This window comes from Ranitomeya variabilis, chromosome 4, assembly GCF_051348905.1.
Source record: "Ranitomeya variabilis isolate aRanVar5 chromosome 4, aRanVar5.hap1, whole genome shotgun sequence".
Classification (NCBI taxonomy): Eukaryota; Metazoa; Chordata; class Amphibia; order Anura; family Dendrobatidae; genus Ranitomeya; species Ranitomeya variabilis.
The window spans coordinates 729,827,847-729,848,419 of NC_135235.1; the positions used below are offsets into that span (position 1 = coordinate 729,827,847).

General features: G+C 44.7%; 1 protein-coding gene and 1 long non-coding RNA gene across 2 annotated transcripts; both read left to right on the forward strand.

The window, feature by feature from the left end:
* The first annotated feature begins 4,309 nt into the window (after positions 1-4,309).
* LOC143768250 (uncharacterized) lies at positions 4,310-4,745 on the forward strand. The gene is made up of 2 exons (XR_013213793.1): positions 4,310-4,394; positions 4,524-4,745. It is a non-coding gene; the product is annotated as an uncharacterized LOC143768250 (long non-coding RNA).
* A 543-nt stretch (positions 4,746-5,288) lies between these two features.
* LOC143769351 (uncharacterized) lies at positions 5,289-16,076 on the forward strand. The gene is made up of 2 exons (XM_077257832.1): positions 5,289-5,377; positions 14,270-16,076. Exon 2 carries the CDS (start codon positions 14,428-14,430, stop codon positions 15,961-15,963), a length of 1,536 nt encoding a protein of 511 aa, XP_077113947.1. The 5' UTR covers positions 5,289-5,377; positions 14,270-14,427; the 3' UTR covers positions 15,964-16,076.
* The last annotated feature ends 4,497 nt before the right edge of the window (positions 16,077-20,573 follow it).

Consider the following 20,573-nt stretch of genomic DNA (forward strand, 5'->3'; position numbering starts at 1 on the left):
TGCAATTAACTGGGACGATATCCTGAGACATAAAAGTACACAAAGAAAATGGGAGACATATATTAGCATCCTGGATAGGACCTGTGCACAGTATATACCGTATGGGAATAAACATACTAGAAATAGGAGGAAACCAATATGGCTAACTAGAGCTGTAAGGGGCGCAATAAGGGACAAAAAGAAAGCATTTAGAGAATTAAAGGAAGTAGGTAGTGAGGAGGCATTAAATAAATACAAAAAATTAAATAAATTCTGTAAAAAGCAAATCAAGGCAGCAAAGATTGAGACAGAGAGACTCATTGCCAGAGAGAGCAAAAATAACCCCAAAATATTCTTTAACTACATAAATAGTAAGAAACTAAAAAATGATAGTGTTGGCCCCCTTAAAAATAGTCTGGGTGAAATGGTGGATGAGGATGAGGAAAAAGCCAATATGCTAAATGACTTTTTTTCATCAGTATTTACAAAAGAAAATCCCATGGCAGCCAATATGACTAGTGATAATAATTCCCAATTTAATGTTACCTGCTTAACCCAGCAGGAAGTACGGCGGCGTCTAAAAATCACAAAAATTGACAAATCTCCGGGCCCGGATGGGATACACCCCCGAGTACTGCAGGAATTAAGTACAGTCATTGATAGACCATTATTTTTAATCTTTAAAGAGTCCATAATAACAGGGTCTGTACCACAGGACTGGCGTATAGCAAATGTGGTGCCAATATTCAAAAAGGGGACAAAAACTGAACTCGGAAATTATAGGCCAGTAAGTTTAACCTCTACTGTGGGTAAAATCCTGGAGGGCATTCTAAGGGATGCTATACTGGAGTATCTGAAGAGGAATAACCTCATGACCCAGTATCCCAGTATCAGCACGGGTTTACTAGGGACCGATCATGTCAGACTAATTTGATCAGCTTCTATGAAGAGGTAAGTTCCGGTCTGGACCAAGGGAACCCAGTAGATGTAGTGTATATGAACTTTTCAAAAGCTTTTGATACGGTGCCACACAAAAGGTTGATACATAAAATGAGAATAATGGGGATAGGGGAAAGTATGTGCAAGTGGGTTGAGAGTTGGCTCAGGGATAGGAAACAAAGGGTGGTTATTAATGGAGCACACTCGGACTGGGTCGCGGTTAGTAGTGGGGTACCACAGGGGTCAGTATTGGGCCCTCTTCTTTTTAACATATTTATTAATGACCTTGTAGGGGGCATTCAGAGTAGAATTTCAATATTTGCAGATGACACTAAACTCTGCAGGGTAATCAATACAGAGGAGGACAATTTTATATTACAGGATGATTTATGTAAACTAGAAGCTTGGGCTGATAAATGGCAAATGAGCTTTAATGGGGATAAATGTAAGGTCATGCACTTGGGTAGAAGTAATAAGATGTATAACTATGTGCTTAATTCTAAAACTCTGGGCAAAACCGTCAATGAAAAAGACCTGGGTGTATGGGTGGATGACAAACTCATATTCAGTGGCCAGTGTCAGGCAGCTGCTACAAAGACAAATAAAATAATGGGATGCATTAAAAGAGGCATAGATGCTCATGAGGAGAACATAATTTTACCTCTATACAAGTCACTAGTGCGACCACACTTAGATTACTGTGCACAGTTCTGGTCTCCGGTGTATAAGAAAGACATAGCTGAACTGGAGCGGGTGCAGAGAAGAGCAACCAAGGTTATTAGAGGATTGGGGGGTCTGCAATACCAAGATAGGTTATTACACTTGGGGCTTTTTAGTTTGGAAAAACGAAAACTAAGGGGTGATCTTATGTTAATGTATAAATATATGAGGGGACAGTACAAAGACCTTTCTGCTGATCTTTTTTATCATAGACCGGTGACAGGGACAAGGGGTCATCCTCTACGTCTGGAGGAAAAAAGGTTTAAGCATAATAACAGAAGCGGATTCTTTACTGTAAGAGCAGTGAGAATATGGAACTCTCTACCGTATGATGTTGTAATGAGTGATTCATTGCTTCAATTTAAGAGGGGACTGGATACCTTTCTGGAAAAGTATAATGTTACAGGTTATATATATTAGATTCCTTGATAAGGCATTGATCCAGGGAACTAGTTTGATTGCCGTATGTGGGGTCGGGAAGGAATTTTTTTCCCCATGATGGAGCTTACTCTTACCACATGGGGTTTTTTTGCCTTCCCCTGGATCAACATGTTAGGGCATGTTAGGCTATGGGTTGAACTAGATGGACTTAACGTCTTCCTTCAACCTTAATAACTATAATAAAATTGTTATGGACGTGGCTTAACTAACATTGTGCAGTGATTCTGTTTTCCCAATAGTGAAGGATATTTCCTATTGCTAAAACTGTGATTTGTTTTTCACATTAAACCTTTTTTTAAACTTTTTTAAACCCCTCTGATCAGTGCGATCATACAACATCCAAGCCTCTGATGGCTCCGGTGATGCCCTGTACTACTGTAGTGCCGTGTATCATCACTGCTGTCAGTGTAATACTAACGGCCCCATACACATGAGATAAGTGTTGGCTGAACGGTCATTTGGCAGACGGCCATCTCTCCCGACTCCCCCATACACACAAATATTCCAGCTTTCCTGGGGTCTGTATGAGAGAGTCGCCTCCAGACTCCTCTAGAGGAGGATTATCTACAGGAAGAACAAACGGATTAGCCTCTGAAATTCAGGATGCCAGATCCTTCTCTGCCCCAGTATCATCTGTGGGGAGGCCCCGAAACACATTATATGGTCGGCCAAACCCCCGAAATCAGTGCATTCATGTAACTTTACTCTAAGGTGTATGGGGGCGATAAAAGGTAACTTATTGGATGCTGCCGCTGGCGCGGCCTAATAGACCTTCGTACATTGCAGGCCCAGACACAATTATTAGGCATGTAACTATCGTAGTAACTAGGCCGCCCCATACTATAGAGTACTTGGGGGCAGAAGGCCATTCAGTGGAACTCTCACACCTTCTTGGATGCCATGTTTGCTTTTGGCAACAGTAAGTGGTTAAACTGCCAGGGTTTTTGTTGCAGCCACCCTGTACCGTCCCTGCAGTGTACATCTATGTTCTGGTGCCCGAAAGACTTAATTTTTTTAAACAATTGTTTGTGTGAAAAAAAAATGTGTCTTCTGCTTTTTCCATGTATTTTTCTTTTTCACAGAATTGTTGGAGCCAATTTTCTTTAGAAACATTTTAATATGTGTTTATTTTCTGGCGTTTTTCTTGTAATATAGGAAAGCCTAATGACAGAAATAAACCCCATAAAACACTGTACATGGAGACGTGGGGATCAGATAATTCTGTTTGCAGTGTTTGTGGGAAAAAAAAAAAGCTTTTATAAAAGCCTCAAACTTCTGTGTGTGAATCAGACATAAGATCTAACGTGATAGAAGATTACAGTGCGGGGAAGATGGGAAACCTTCATATAGAGGCCGGTGGGGATGGAGTCAGTGACCGACTCTGGACAAATATGTTTCTAGAGCCGTAGTAGAAGATGAAGATGTCGTCCTCATCATGAAGTCGTTATTTCTCCTGTCACGTGTAATGAATATCTCCTGCAGTATTGCTAATGCCGATTCCAGTGTCGGTAAATGAGACGAGAATTTGGCTACTTTCACACTAGCATCGTGCACTGCACGTCGCTATGCGTCGTTTTGTAGAAAAAAATGCATTCTGCAAAATTGCTTGCAGGATGCGTTTTTTCTCCATAGACTTGCATTAGCGATGCATTGCCACACGTCGCAACCGTCGTGCGACGGTTGCGTCGTGTTGCGTCGGACCGTCGGCACAAAAAAAGTTACATGTAACGTCTTTTGTGCATCGTGACCGTCTTTTCCGACCGCGCATGCGTGGCCGGAACCCCGCCCCCACCTCCCCGCACATCACAATGGGGCAGTGGATGCGTTGTAAAACTGCACTGCCACCGTTGTGCGGCGCTTTGAGAGTTTGCGTCGGTGCGCCGCAACTTCGCATTGTGACGTGCAGTGCACAACATTAGTGTGAAAGTAGCCTTAGCGTTATGGAAGATGAGTCTATGAGAAACGTATTCAGCTGCCGACTCCGAGGAAGAAACTGCTTGTTGTCTGTGGCCTAAATATATAGGTTTTATTAGTAGATGTAAAGAAGGAAACTAAATACTGTAAAATAATAAATCTCCTCATATGTTTCCCTTATTATCTCCAGTAATTGTATTATTACACAGGATTGTTATGATGTTACATCGGCTCATCTTCTTCTCATTCAGGTCTCTACAATATCGGATCCTCTCAGTGAAGATCTTCTATATAAGATAATTTTTCTGAATTGCCCATCAAAGATGGATATGGACAGAGACAAAATGGTGGAGAGGATATTACACCTCACCCTAGAGATCCTCTTCCAGCTTACTGGAGAGGTGAGAGATTCTGATGACGTCACATTACATCATTCTTATCTATGGGAATAACAGATGGACAGAACTGGAGAGGTGAGGACTCTGGAAATGTCTGTAGTGAGATTTATTAATGTGTCTCTTCATAACCAGGATTACACAGTAGTGAAGAAGACCTCTAGTGATCGCTTTCAGGACCCTGTGTCTGAGGGATGGGGAAGACCCCTGAGCCCAATCACGAGGCCTCCACTTCACCTGATACATGAGGACATCAATGACCAGAAGATCCTAGAACTCACCTACAAGATGACTGAGCTGCTGACTAGAGAGGTGACACTGCTGGGAATGCTGGGACATTATACAGTAACACTATGAAGAGATCGGGGGGATGACAGTATCATTGTATGTGTCAGGTTCCTATAAGGTGTCAGGATGTCGCTGTCTATTTCTCCATGGAGGAGTGGGAGTATTTAGAAGGACACAAAGATCTGTACAAGGATGTCATGATGGAGGTTCCCCAGCCCCTCACATCACCAGGTAATAGACAGGACTAAATACACACGGCCTATAATTATCTGTATGTAAAGAATGAATTCAGTCCCTGTATGTGTTTCCTCCAGATCTATCCAGTAAGAGGCCAACCCCAGAGAGATGTCCCCGTCCTCTCCTTCCACAGGACTGTAAACAAGGAGATCCCATTGTTCCTCAGGATCATCAGGTAGATGGAGAGAAGGTGTCATGAGATCTCCCCTATGAAGTGTAGACGGCTGTGAAGGTCTTGTGCTCAGTCTTGTTTTATCCCCCAGTATTATATGTTTTATACTTGTGTAATGTGAACGGTGGAGATGGCAGAATTATAGCTGATCATAGATGTGACTTCTCCATCTGTCTGTGACTTTTACAATATTTGTTTCAGGGTGAAGATCTGACCCATATTAATACTACAGAGACATATGTGAGAGATGATGAGCAGTGTAAAGAGGAGATTCCTACACATGAATACCCAGGTGAGTAGTGATCACTAAATGCAGAGAAGTCACAGATTCTTCTCTGCCACCGGCTGTGGCTGCTTTATTGGTGGTGTAGTCTGACTGTATCACAATCGTGCGATCACCATTTGGCCTCCCGACCACGACATTCTCCTCCACCAAAAACTGTTCAAATGACTTTGGGTATTAAAAGCCCTTTTCTATAGAACTTACCACCTGGATGATCCACCTACCCCCTGGGATTAGAAGACAGTGACCTTACCTACCCAGATCTGTAAACAACAAAGTCAAGACAGCGCACGTAGAATGTGCTGACAAGTTAGAAAATCACTTGAAGAATTATATTATGATGGTCCTGTAAGAGAAAGCAGAGGGTAATGATGTTGTTGGCTTCCTAGATCCCTGATATCTTATTAGGTGAATCTACCTTCTCCCCCTTCTGTGCTGCTGAATGTGCTCATATGGTCCCTACAAGACCAGGTGGGGCTGTGTGCGGGGCTTTATTTTGTACTCTGATTACATATTCATCTGTATTGGCTTATGACAGGTCACTGATCCCTCAGTGACCTGCCCCCTATTTTACATAATGCATACAATAGTGTTGATATTATTGTTGATTTTGCCTATAATATTGTGGCTATTATGAGGCTTAGAAAAAAAATAACATCCAGCAAAATGACACCGGAGGCTCCTGTCCAGTAGCATCTATCTCTTACTTATAGATCTACTGCACAGGCGCCGCCATCGCCGGTGACATTTTGCTAGATTGGTTTATAGAAACCCTGTTGCTTCTCAACAGCCTTTGAGCCGCTACAGGTATGTGCATACATTGCAGAATTGCCTGTGAAATTTTCTGCGCAGATTCTGCATCTCTTGGCAGAAAGCACAGGTAAAAATCCGCATGGATTTGATGCTTATTTGCATCCTTTTTTTTTATTCGGATTGGTATGCGTTTTTGAAAGCTAAATATAGAAAAAAAAGAATTGTGATGTCCTTTCTTGTCCACCCTCTTCATTTACATACTCTATTGAACAATAATGTTTACACAGAAAGAAAGAGATAGATAGATACATAGATTGATAGATGGATAATAGATAGATCTATAGATATATAATGCCAAGCCCGATGTTTAGGAATAAACATAATAAAATAGTACATAAAAAAGTGAAATAAAGACACACACAAAATCTGCGTTAGGCGGGGGTCCCACTTGCGAGAAACTCGCAAGAGTCTCGGACCTTAATACCCTGCACTGCCGCTGGCACTCGGGACTGGAGTGGTAAGCTGCATAGAAATACATGCAGCCGTACACTCCGGTCCGGAGTGCCGGCGGCAGGGCTTGAGTATTTATGCGAGAGACTCGTGTGAGTTTCTCACAAGTGTGACCCAGGCCTTAAACGCAATATCTGTAATTTATAAAAAAAAAATGGCTTGTGCTCCTGCGCAATTTTCTGCACCATAGAGGGGAAAGCCAGCGACTAGGGGCCGATGTTTACAGCCTGGGAAGGGGTTAATACCCATGGATCTTCCCAGGTTATGAATATCACCCCTGTAGCTGTATATTTTGTTTTTACTGGCTATTAAAATAGGGGCCCCCCAAATAAAAACTGTGGGGTCCCCCTATAATTAATAGCCAGAAATGGCTATGCAGACAGCTGCGGGCTGATATTTGTAGCCTAGGAAGGGGTCATGGGTATTGCCCCCTCCCCGGCTACAAAAACCAGCTCACAGCCGCCCCTGAAATGGCGCATCTATAAGATGCGTCTATTCCGGCACTTAGCCTCTCTTCCCACTCCCCTGTAGCAGTGGCATATGGGGTAGTAGTTGGGGGTTGATACCACCTTTGAATTGTAAGGTGACTTCAAGCCTGCTTAGTAATGGAGAGGCGTCAATAAAATACCTATCCATTACTAATGCTATAGTTGTTAATGGGTTAAATAAACAAAGACACAGCCAGAAAAAAGTATTTTATGAAATTAAACACTACACAGTTTTGCCATCTTTATTGTTCTGCCAATCCATGCGACGCCCTCGATCTCCTGCAAAAAAAGAAAAAACAATAAACCAACACAAATACTCCCTGGTCCGATGCAATCCATTTAATAACGACTGTCCCACGACGATCTCCCCTATAAAAGGTTCACATCAGCAGATGTGACAGAACTATAGGCCTCCAGTGACACACTGACAGGAGACAATGGCTCCTGCAGTGCAACACTGAAGAGGTTACCTGAGTTCAGGCTATCACTTGACGGCAACGCAGCGTGAGAATTTTCCCACGCAGCGGTGCCGCAAGTGACAGTATGAACTATACTGAACTCACGGCGGAGGGATACAGTGAAGAGGATTACCTCCTCTCACTGTATCACCAGAGCCCCTGGAGAGCGGTTGCATCTGCTCATATGACAGCTCTCCACGGGAGATCGTTGTTGGACGCTCATTATTACATGGATCACATCGGATCAGGGAGTATACTATTGGTTTTTTATTTTTACTTTTTTTTACAGGTGATCAAAGGCTTCGGAGACTAGGTGTATGGTCAGTATGTATGATGTGCATGATTTTTTTTTTTTTAGACTTGAACACAGTAGCCAGATGATGGTACTACTACTGTCACATTATCCGGCTTCCTGTCAGTGTAGCAGGCATAGCCGGATGGGACTAGTAGTCCGATCGGAAGATGCCTGTCCACACAAAGCCACACACACACAGATACACACACACAGCCATACACACACACATATACACACACAGACACGCACATCTTCTCCGTACACAGTCTCCGCCCACACTCTTCCCCCTCCCCACCTGCAGTGTTTCTCACAGGCACATCCGCAGATCTTTTTTAAACCTGCGATATTGCTGCGGATTGGCCTGACACAACGGAAGTCAATGGATTCAGAAAATCCACAAAAAGAATTGACATGCTGTGGGAAAAAAACTGCAATTCCGCGCATTTTTCCCCTGCATGTGCACTACAAATGTCAATTTCCCATAGACTAATACTGCTTGTTCACTACACTGTGGATTTTATGCAATTCCGTTCGTCCACAAACTGCAGATCCGCATCAAAATCCGCAATGTGTGCACATAGCCTAATGTTTTTCCATTGACAGATCATGGACCTGTTTGGACTTGTTTTTTGGGAGATGAGTATTGGTGTTATTTTCGCCTACATAACATTGATTGGTTTCTTTCTCTGTCCCCCATGACGGCACCACGGAGAGGGGATCCGCCCACCAAGGACAGGAAACCTACAGATAAAAAGGCGGTACCTCTCTCCCGCATCAGTTTTGGTTTCCTGTCCTTGACGGGACCTGCAGCAGATCTTACCTCAGATCGTCGTTGGATTCCGGGGCCAGTCAGACCGGTTCAGGCAGCGGGGGTTCCCTGCCTCGGCTAGGCTGGGCCACCCGATGCGCCACCGCTGGGATCAGTAGGTCTCTAGGGTGAGCGGGGGACTGCAGCAGCAGCGCTGCGGCTCCTAAAGGAATCCTCACTGCGTGGGGGTTCCACATGGCACACACCCGCGAAAACCACGGGAGGGGTCCCTCCATAAGGTGGTGCACGGCGCGACAATGCGCGCGTGAACAGCGCTCCAGGAAACATCAAGCGGCATGGTGCCGCACTTCCGGGTTGGTAACGCGCATGCGCGGGTGCCGCAATGCCTGCTGGTCGAAGCAGGGCATTCTGGGCGGCGCAAAGCTTGCTGGGACGGCGCGGTGCATACTGGGATTCGCGCATGCGCAAATCTAGCGTCGGGGAGCGCGCGGGAACCGGCGCGCTGACTATTTAAATGAGTCCTGTCTCCCTGGCTAGTTGCTCTATTGGAGTACAGCCAGCGTTCCTCAGCAGCCATGAGTGACCCCGAATTGCAGGGCTCACCAGCGCAGCAAACGCAGGCACCGCAGCAGCAGCAGCAGCAAAAACGCCGGCAGCAGGGGCAAGCTACCTCTCATGTCCAGCGGCGTGCAACTGGAGCACGGTCTGGATCTCAGCACAGCAAAAATTCTAGTGCTGCATCCGGATCGAAGGAGCACCATACTGTCGATACGGACCATCCACAGCCGGTACTGAGGGTACACAGGTGGTGAGTGATCTCCGTGAATGCTCCGGCTAATAGAGCCTACCTTTCTCTTGTTGTTTTAGGGAAGGAAGAGCGCAGGGAAGTCCAAACATAGGATCTGCGCACTTTGTAAAGAAGATTTACCTGCCTCCTGGGAAAAAAGATTATGTAAATCCTGTATGGAAGAGACACTATGTGAAGGGCTTCCAGGGTTCGCCACAGAACTCAAAACATTAATTAAAACTCAGGTGGAAGATACCTTTAAGTCTCTCCAGGAGGGTAAAAAACGTAAAAAAATTAAACAAAATATCCCTATATCTGACTCTAGTCCCTCGGATAGTGGGGAGATTAGTTCAAATTCCTCCGATTCTTCTTCATCATCCTCTTCATCATCCTCTTCTCAGAGAGGTCGTAGTTGTTTCCCATTAGAAGAAACAGACTCCCTAATTAAAGCAGTCAGAAGTACCATGGGCCTTGCGGACTCCCACACTAAAAAATCAGTCCAAGACATCATGTTCGGTGGACTGGAGCAGAAAAAAAGAAGGGTGTTTCCCCTTAATGACAAAATACAAGCCTTAATAAATAAAGAATGGAAAAAACCTTTAAGAAAGGCCCTACTTACACCCAAAAGGAAATACCCTTTTGAAGACCCTGCATGCTCCTTTTGGGAAAAAGCACCTAAATTAGACGTGGCAATCGCTAAAGCGTCGAAAAAGTTTGCCCTACCTTTTGAAGACATGGGGGTCTTAAAGGATCCCATGGATAAAAAAGCGGATGCTTTCCTAAAAAGTTCCTGGGAAGCAGCAGGAGGGGGCCTAAAACCAGCGGTGGCCGCAGCTTGCACGTCCCGCTCCCTTATGGTATGGCTTGACCAGCTGGAATCCCAGCTCAAAGATAAAGCATCCAGAGACAGTATACTGAATACCCTACCAGTAATGAAAGGGGCAGCCGCTTTTCTGGCCGATGCGTCGGCAGACTCAATCAGGCTTTCGGCCAGGTCAGCGGTGTTCTCCAATGCAGCCAGAAGAGCCCTCTGGCTCAAATGTTGGCCCGGAGACCTCCAAACAAAGGCTAAACTTTGTAATATTCCTTGTGAGGGAGAATTTCTTTTCGGCTCTACTCTGGATGATATTTTGGAAAAGGCAGGGGACAAAAAGAAGTCCTTTCCCGTCCTGCAATACCCATCTTATAAACGTCCTTTTCGGAGTAAAAAATTCTTCCGTAGGAAGCCACCTAGACCGCAGGACAGATGGGAAGATAAAAAGAATAAGAGCAAAGGGTTTATCTTCAACAAAAGCCCCACCGATCCCAAAAAACCATCACAATGAACTTTTGCCCCAGGTGGGAGGAAGATTGTCCCTCTTCCTTTCAGCCTGGGAAAAGATAACCAGCAGTGCCTGGATTCTGGATTTGGTACAGTCGGGACTAAAATTCAAATTTCTTACGTTCCCTCAGCCATCCTTCCTGGTGACATCCCAGAGAGCTTCTCCACAGGAGCGGATGGCTCTGGAACAGGAACTCACAACATTGCTAGACAAAGTGGTTCTTCTGGAGGTCCCCCCCCGAGAAAGAGGGAGAGGATTCTACTCTCCGATTTTTCTCAGGAAAAAGCCAGACGGATCTTTCAGGACGATTATCAATTTAAAAATTTTAAACAAACACCTGATTGTGGAACCTTTCAAAATGGAGACAATAAAGACAGCAGTCAAAATGTTGTTTCCGCATTGTTTCATGGTAGTGCTCGACCTAAAGGACGCATACTACCACGTCCCCATTCACAAAGACTTCCAAAAATTCCTCAGGGTGGCAATCGAAATAGGAGGGATGGTAAAGCACTACCAGTTTACAGCCCTACCATTTGGTCTCGCAATAGCCCCAAGGGTATTTACCAAATTGATAGCCGAAGTCATGGCAGACCTGAGGAAACAAAACACCCTAATCGTCCCATACCTGGACGATTTCCTGATAGTGGGCAACTCTCCCCAACATTGCAAAAACCAGCTACAGTTAGTTATGGACTCTTTGGAAAACTTGGGGTGGCTCCTGAATCTGAAGAAGTCCAAACTAATACCGAGTCAGATTCAGGAGTACCTGGGGATCACGTTGGATTCCATCTCCCAGGAATGTCGCCTACCCCAAGAAAAGATCCAAAGGGTGGTGGGGTTAGTGTCCAGGGCAAGAGATCTTCCCTCTATATCACTTCGAGAGGCAATGTCTCTCCTCGGGTCCATGACGGCCTGCATTTCTGCCGTCCAATGGGCCCAGGCACATACAAGGGAGCTGCAATGGCAGACATTAGCGGAAGAAATTTTCCTGAAGGGAAATTTAGAAGGTCGGTTCACCTTCTCATTAAACACAATTCTCTCGCTAGATTGGTGGACAAAAGACAGCAACTTGGGCCGCGGTCTACCATGGGTGATTCCAGTGTCAAAGGTGGTAACCACAGACGCAAGTCCCTTCGGGTGGGGGGCTCACCTACACGATCTAGTGGTTCAGGGGACATGGTCAGACGACGTAAAAGAAGCATCCTCCAACATGAGAGAGTTACTGGCAGTAAAATTCGCTCTTACAGAATTCCAAAAACCCCTTCACTCACATCATGTAAGACTGTTTTCAGACAACAGAGTGGTAGTGGCCTACATAAACCATCAGGGGGGAACACACTCTCAACCACTGATGGAAGTCACACATTCAATCTTACAGATGGCCAAGGAAAATTTAGCATCTTTGACGGCACTTCACATAAAAGGGGTGGACAATGTCAAGGCAGACTACCTAAGTCGGGTCTGCCTAAAACAGGGGGAATGGGAACTGAACCAGTCCATATTCAATCGGATAACGGAGATGTGGGGGGTTCCGACAATAGATCTCTTCGCGAACAATCTAAATCGGAAGGTGACCCCCTTTTGTTCCATAAACCCAGCAGGGAACCCGGTGGCGCTGGATGCTTTCATGATTCCTTGGAAGCACAAGCTAGCATATGCGTTTCCCCCTATCACACTGATACCAGCGGTTCTGAGGAAAATAAGGGAGGACAGCGCCCGGGTGATATTGATTGCCCCTTACTGGCCGAAGAGAACTTGGTTTTCCTGGGCCAGAAGGATGTCCATAACAGACCCTTGGATACTCCCAGACCTGCCCAATCTCCTATTCCAGGGACCAGTAACACACCCGCAGGTAGCGAGGTTACACATGACAGCCTGGAATTTGAGAGGGGGTTACTAATAGAGAAAGGTTTCTCTCAAGGTCTAGTGTCAACCCTCTTAAAAAGTAGGAAATTAACAACTACTAGACAGTATGGTAAAATCTGGAAGAAATTCCTCTCTTCCTCAGGGGCAAAAATCTCCGAAGGAATCCCTCTCAAATTAGTGTTAGAATTTCTGCAAAATGGGCTGGAAAAAGGCCTAGCCACTAACACACTGAAGGTTCATATTGCCGCACTGGGGGCACTATTTAATTACAATCTAGCAAAGAATCGTTGGGTGTCCAGATTCATTAAGGCGGCAGAAAGATCTAGGCCTCTACCCTCACGTAGAGCCCCACAGTGGGACTTAAATCTAGTTCTTACGGCCCTCACCAAAGCACCCTTTGAGCCCTTAAAAGAACTTCCCTTAAAGATTCTATCCTTTAAGACCTCCCTTTTGGTAGCCCTCACTTCAGCCCGAAGAATTAGCGACATACAAGCCTTGTCAGCCGGGCCACCCTTCACGCTAATATTGGAGGACAGGGTGGTGTTAAAAACTGATCCAGCATACTTACCAAAAGTGGCCTCCCGGTTCCATAGGTCCCAAGAGATCTCTCTTCCCTCCTTTTGTCCTAACCCTAAAAACGAGGGGGAAAAATCACTACACACATTGGATGTTAGAAGGTGTCTCATCCATTACCTGGAGGCTACTAGGGAGTGTAGAGAGGAAGGTTCTCTCTTTGTGTGTTTTCAGGGCCCTCGGAAAGGCAAGAAGGCCTCCAAGGGTACGTTGGCAAGGTGGATCAGAGATGCCATCAACCTTGCCTATACTTCAAGTGGGATGCCAGCTCCAGGGGAAGTTAACGCTCATTCAACTAGGGCGATGGCGGCTTCCTGGGCAGAGAGAGCCGGAGCGACAATAGACCAGATATGTAGAGCTGCTACTTGGTCTTCACCCTCAACTTTCTTTAGGCACTATCGGTTGGACTTAAATTCTTCTTCAGACCTTACCTTTGGTAGAAGGGTTCTGGAAGCGGTAGTCCCTCCCTAATGTAGACAGTCTCTGCAATTCTCTCCGTGGTGCCGTCATGGGGGACAGAGAAAATAGTAGTTACTCACCGATAACGGTGTTTCTCTGAGCCCATGACGGCACCCGTACATTCCCTCCCTCACGCGTGGGTGTGCACACATTTATAATGTTTAGTTATGTATATAATCTATAAGCACGCGGTATCTTTATTAAAGGTTTAGTAATGTAGTAACATTTGTGATCATTAACCTGATGTTCCCTTTATGCTCTGTAAACAAACTGATGCGGGAGAGAGGTACCGCCTTTTTATCTGTAGGTTTCCTGTCCTTGGTGGGCGGATCCCCTCTCCGTGGTGCCGTCATGGGCTCAGAGAAACACCGTTATCGGTGAGTAACTACTATTTTTTACTCTATATTTGTGAGGCAGAATGAACAAACAGTTGAACACCACACACAACTGGTTCATCTAATAAGGTTTTCTATTAGACTGTGAACTGTCATTGTCTTGGTAAATAATTTAAGTTTTTTTACATAGCTTGCCATTTTTATGGACAGTTTAATTAGAAATGTTCAAAAATATAAAACTCAAGGATATTTTATTAAAAAATAATTGTTTTTTTTATCTTGGCAGATGACTGTACCAGGAGATCAGAAGGACAGCTGACCTCTTCAATTTTTAAACATGATGATCTTGAGATCCTACAAGGTACAACTGAAGTGAATGCTATTACTCCAGTTATAAAATCATCCATTCACAGCAAAGATCTGTCAGCTGATCCTTTGAAACAGATGATGTCTTCTGATTCATTACCGACTACTAAGGAAAATCAAAGTCACAAAAGAGGCATTAAAAAACAAACTGCTCCTAAAGCAAAGAAGTCATTTTCATGTTCAGAATGTGGGAAATATTTTAACACGAAAGCGCATCTTGATAACCACCAGAGAACTCACACAGGGGAGAAGCCTTTTTCCTGTTCAGAATGTGGGAAATGTTTTAATCGGAAAGAGCATCTTACTGGACATCAGAGAACTCACACAGGGGACAGACCTTTTTCATGTTCAGAATGTGGGAAATGTTTTAACAGGAAAGCACATCTTGATTACCACCAGAGATCTCACACAGGGGAGAAGCCCTTTTCCTGTTCAGAATGTGGGAAATCTTTTAACCGGAAAGAACTTCTTGTTAGACACCAGAGAACCCACACAGGGGAGAAGCCTTTTTCCTGTTCAGAATGTGGGAAATGTTTTAACTGTAATGCAAATCTTGTTAGTCACCAGAGAACTCACACAAGGGAGAAGCCTTTTTCCTGTTCAGAATGTGGGAAATGTTTTAACCTAAAAGAGCATCTTGTTAGACATCAGAGCAGTCACACAGAGGAGAAGCCTTTTCCCTGTTCAGAATGTGGGAAATGTTTTAACCTAAAAGAGCATCTTGTTAGACATCAGAGCAGTCACACTGGGGAGAAGCCTTTTTCCTGTTCAGAATGTGGGAAATGTTTTAACCAGAAAGCGCATCTTGATACCCACCAGAGAACTCACACAAGGGAGAAGCCTTTTTCCTGTTCAGAATGTGTTAAATGTTTTAACACGAAAGCGCATCTTGATACCCACCAGAGAACTCACACAGGGGAGAAGCCCTTTTCCTGTTCAGAATGTGGGAAATGTTATAACCGGAAAGAGCTTCTTGTTAGACATCAGAGCAGTCACACAGAGGAGAAGCCTTTTCCCTGTTCAGAATGTGGGAAATGTTTTAACCTAAAAGAGCATCTTGTTAGACATCAGAGCAATCACACAGGGGAGAAGCCTTTTTCCTGTTCAGAATGTGAGAAATGTTTTAACCAGAAAGCGCTTCTTGTTAGACATCAGAGCAGTCACACTGGGGAGAAGCCTTTTTCCTGTTCAGAATGTGGGAAATGTTTTAACCAGAAAGCGCATCTTGATACCCACCAGAGAACTCACACAGGGGAGAAGCCTTTTTCCTGTTCAGAATGTGGGAAATGTTTTATCCGGAAAGAGGTTCTTGTTAGACACCAGAGAACTCACACAGGGGACAGACCTTTTTCATGTTCAGAATGTGGGAAATGTTTTAACAGGAAAGCGCATCTTGATTACCACCAGAGAATTCACACAGGGGAGAAGCCTTTTTCCTGTTCAGAATGTTGGAAATGTTATAACCGGAAAGATCTTCTTGTTAGACACCAGAGAACCCACACAGGGGAGAAGCCTTTTTCCTGTTCAGAATGTGGGAAATTTTTTAACCAGAAAGCGCTTCTTGTTAGACATCAGAGCAGTCACACAGGGGAGAAGCCTTTTTCCTGTTCATAATGTGGGAAATGTTTTAACTGTAATGCAAATCTTGTTAATCACCAGAGAACTCACACAAGGGAGAAGCCTTTTTCCTTTTCAGAATGTGGGAAATGCTTTAATCGGAAAGAGCATCTTATTAGGCCGGGCTCACACTGGAGAGTTTTACGGACGTATGAGCGCATAATCTACGTCCGTAAAATTCGCATTACACACGGCCCAATGAATCTCTATGGCCCAGCTCCTATCTGCCGTATATTACGCATCCGTAATATACGGTCTTGTACGGCCGTAGAAAATCGAAGCATGCTGCGTTTGTCACCGTATTGCGCAAAAAAATCGCCAATGAAAGTCTATGGGGGCGAGAAAAATACGGATTCCACATGGACCATGCGTGTGACTTGCGAGAAATACGCAGTGGTGTTAGTGAATAGCCGGTAATTCAATTGCCGGCTTTTCATTTCTCCTTCACAAACCCAACAGGATATGAGACATGGTTTACATACAGTAAACCATCTCATATCCCTTTTTTTTTTGCATATTCCACACTACTAATGTTAGTAGTGTGTATGTGCAAAATTTGGGTGCTGTAGCTGCTAAAATAAAGGGTTAAATGGCGTGGGTTCCTGTTGTGAAATTGGATTTTGGGCTCCCCCGGTGGCCACTGGTGGAATTGAACTTGTGTGCATCATCCCCTCTGTTCACCTGTTCCCATCAGGATGTGGGAGTCGCTATTTAACCTTGCTCCTCTGTCACTTCCATGCCGGTCAACATTGTAATCAGAAGCCTTTCTGTGCATGTTCCTGCTTCTAGACAACTCCCAGCTAAGTCGGACTTTTGTCCTTGTTTGTTTTTTGCATTTTGTTCCAGTTCACAGCTGCAGTTTCGTTTCTGTGTCTGGAAAGCTCTTGTGATCTGAAATTGCCACTCTGATGTTATGAGTTAATACTAGAGTCTTAAAGTAATTTCAGGATGGTGTTTGGATAGGGTTTTCAGCTGACCATGAAAGTGCCCTTTCTGTCTTCCTGCTATCTAGTAAGCGGACCTCGATTTTGCTAAACCTATTTTCATACTACGTTTGTCATTTTCATCTAAAATCACCGCCAATATATGTGGGGGCCTCTGTCTGCCTTTTGGGGAAATTTCTCTAGAGGTGAGCCAGGACTGTATTTTCCTCTGCCAGGATTAGTTAGTCCTCCGGCTGGCGCTGAGCGTCTAGGGATAAAACGTAGGCACGCTACCTGGCTACTGTTAGTTGTGCGGCAGGTTTAGTTCATGGTCAGTTTTAGTTTCCATCCTTCCAAGAGCTAGTTCTTATGTATGCTGGGCTATGTTCTCTTGCCATTGAGAACCATAACAGTTTGACCGGCCCACAAAGGGTTAAATTAATTGGCAGAGAAAGGAGAGAAAAAAGAAGTCTGCTGAAAATTTTTATTTTTTTTTTTCCCTTCAGTTCTGAGTGTGCTTTCAATTGAATCACTTGCAAGTCTGCCTATATTGCAGCCTTCCTCTCTCTCTCTCCTTCTAATCCTGGAATGGCTCTGTGTTCACCTGTTTAAAATGGATATTCAGAGTTTAGCTGCAGGTTTGAATAATCTCACCACGAAAGTTCAAAATTTACAAGATTTTGTTGTTCATGTTCCTATATCTGAACCTAGAATTCCTTTGCCTGAATTTTTCTCGGGGAATAGATCTTGCTTTCAAAATTTCAAAAATAATTGCAAGTTGTTTTTGTCCCTGAAATCTCGCTCTGCTGGAGATCCTGCACAGCAGGTCAGGATTGTGATTTCCTTGCTCCGGGGCGACCCTCAAGATTGGGCTTTTGCATTGGCTCCAGGGGATCCTGCGTTGCTCAATGTGGATGCGTTTTTTCTGGCCTTGGGGTTGCTTTATGAGGAACCTCATTTAGAGCTTCAGGCGGAAAAAGCCTTGATGTCCCTATCTCAGGGGCAAGATGAAGTTGAAATATACTGCCAAAAATTCCGTAAATGGTCTGTGCTTACTCAGTGGAATGAGTGCGCCCTGGTGGCGAATTTCAGAGAGGGTCTCTCTGATGCCATTAAGGATGTTATGGTGGGGTTCCCTGTGCCTGCGGGTCTGAATGAGTCCATGACAATGGCTATCCAGATCGATAGACGTCTGCGGGAGCGCAAACCTGTGCACCATTTGGCGGTGTCTACTGAGAAGACGCCAGAGAATATGCAATGTGATAGAATTCTGTCCAGAAGCGAACGGCAGAATTTTAGACGAAAAAATGGGTTGTGCTTTTATTGTGGTGATTCAACTCATGTTATATCAGCATGCTCTAAGCGTACTAAGAAGCTTGATAAGTCAGTTTCAATTGGCACTTTTCAGTCTAAGTTTATTCTATCTGTGACCCTGATTTGTTCTTTATCATCTATTACCGCGGACGCCTATGTCGACTCTGGCACCGCTTTGAGTCTTATGGATTGGTCCTTTGCCAAACGCTGTGGGTATGATTTAGAGCCTCTTGAAACTCCTATACCTCTGAAGGGGATTGACTCCACCCCATTGGCTAGTAATAAACCACAATACTGGACACAAGTAACTATGCGAATTAATCCGGATCATCAGGAGATTATTCGCTTTCTTGTGCTGTATAATCTACATGATGTGTTGGTGCTTGGATTGCCATGGCTGCAATCTCATAACCCAGTCCTCGACTGGAAAGCTATGTCTGTGTTAAGCTGGGGATGTAAGGGGATGCATGGGGACGTACCTTTGGTTTCCATTTCATCATCTATTCCCTCTGAGATTCCTGAATTCTTGTCTGACTATCGTGACGTTTTTGAAGAACCTAAGCTTGGTTCATTACCTCCGCACCGGGAGTGCGATTGTGCCATAGATTTGATTCCGGGTAGTAAATACCCTAAGGGTCGTTTATTTAATCTCTCTGTGCCTGAACATGCTGCTATGCGAGAATATATAAAGGAGTCCTTGGAAAAGGGACATATTCGTCCTTCGTCATCTCCCTTAGGAGCCGGTTTTTTCTTTGTGTCTAAGAAAGATGGCTCTTTGAGGCCGTGTATTGATTATCGGCTTTTGAATAAAATCACGGTTAAATATCAATATCCGTTGCCACTGCTGACTGATTTGTTTGCTCGCATAAAGGGGGCCAAGTGGTTCTCTAAGATAGATCTCCGTGGGGCGTATAATTTGGTGCGAATTAAGCAGGGGGATGAGTGGAAAACCGCATTTAATACGCCCGAGGGCCACTTTGAGTATTTGGTGATGCCTTTTGGCCTTTCAAATGCCCCTTCAGTCTTTCAGTCCTTTATGCATGACATTTTCCGTGATTATTTGGATAAATTTATGATTGTGTATCTGGATGATATTCTGATTTTTTCGGATGACTGGGACTCTCATGTCCAGCAGGTCAGGAGGGTTTTTCAGGTTTTGCGGTCTAATTCCTTGTGTGTGAAGGGTTCTAAGTGCGTTTTTGGGGTTCAAAAGATTTCCTTCTTGGGATACATTTTTTCCCCCTCTTCCATCGAGATGGATCCTGTCAAGGTTCAGGCTATTTGTGATTGGACGCAACCCTCTTCTCTTAAGAGTCTTCAGAAATTTTTGGGCTTTGCTAACTTTTATCGTCGATTTATTGCTGGTTTTTCTGATGTTGTTAAACCATTGACTGATTTGACTAAGAAGGGTGCTGATGTTGCTGATTGGTCCCCTGCTGCTGTGGAGGCCTTTCGGGAGCTTAAGCGCCGCTTTTCTTCCGCCCCTGTGTTGCGTCAGCCTGATGTTGCTCTTCCTTTTCAGGTTGAGGTCGACGCTTCTGAAATCGGAGCTGGGGCGGTTTTGTCGCAGAGAAGTTCCGACTGCTCCGTGATGAAACCTTGTGCTTTTTTTTCTCGTAAATTTTCGCCCGCCGAGCGGAATTATGATATTGGGAATCGGGAGCTTTTGGCCATGAAGTGGGCTTTTGAGGAGTGGCGTCATTGGCTTGAGGGGGCTAGACATCAGGTGGTGGTATTGACCGACCACAAAAATTTAATTTATCTTGAGTCCGCCAGACGCCTGAATCCTAGACAGGCGCGCTGGTCGTTGTTTTTCTCTCGGTTTAATTTTGTGGTGTCATACCTACCGGGTTCTAAGAATGTTAAGGCGGATGCCCTTTCTAGGAGTTTTGAGCCTGACTCCCCTGGTAATTCTGAACCTACAGGTATCCTTAAGGATGGAGTGATATTGTCTGCCGTTTCTCCAGACCTGCGGCGGGCCTTGCAGGAGTTTCAGGCGGATAGACCTGATCGTTGCCCACCTGGTAGACTGTTTGTTCCTGATGATTGGACCAGTAAAGTCATTTCTGAGGTTCATTCTTCTGCGTTGGCAGGTCATCCTGGAATCTTTGGTACCAGGGATTTGGTGGCAAGGTCCTTCTGGTGGCCTTCCCTGTCACGAGATGTACGAGGCTTTGTGCAGTCTTGTGACGTTTGTGCTCGGGCCAAGCCTTGTTGTTCTCGGGCTAGTGGATTGTTGTTGCCCTTGCCTATCCCGAAGAGGCCTTGGACGCACATCTCGATGGATTTTATTTCGGATCTTCCTGTTTCTCAGAAGATGTCTGTCATCTGGGTGGTGTGTGACCGTTTCTCTAAGATGGTCCATTTGGT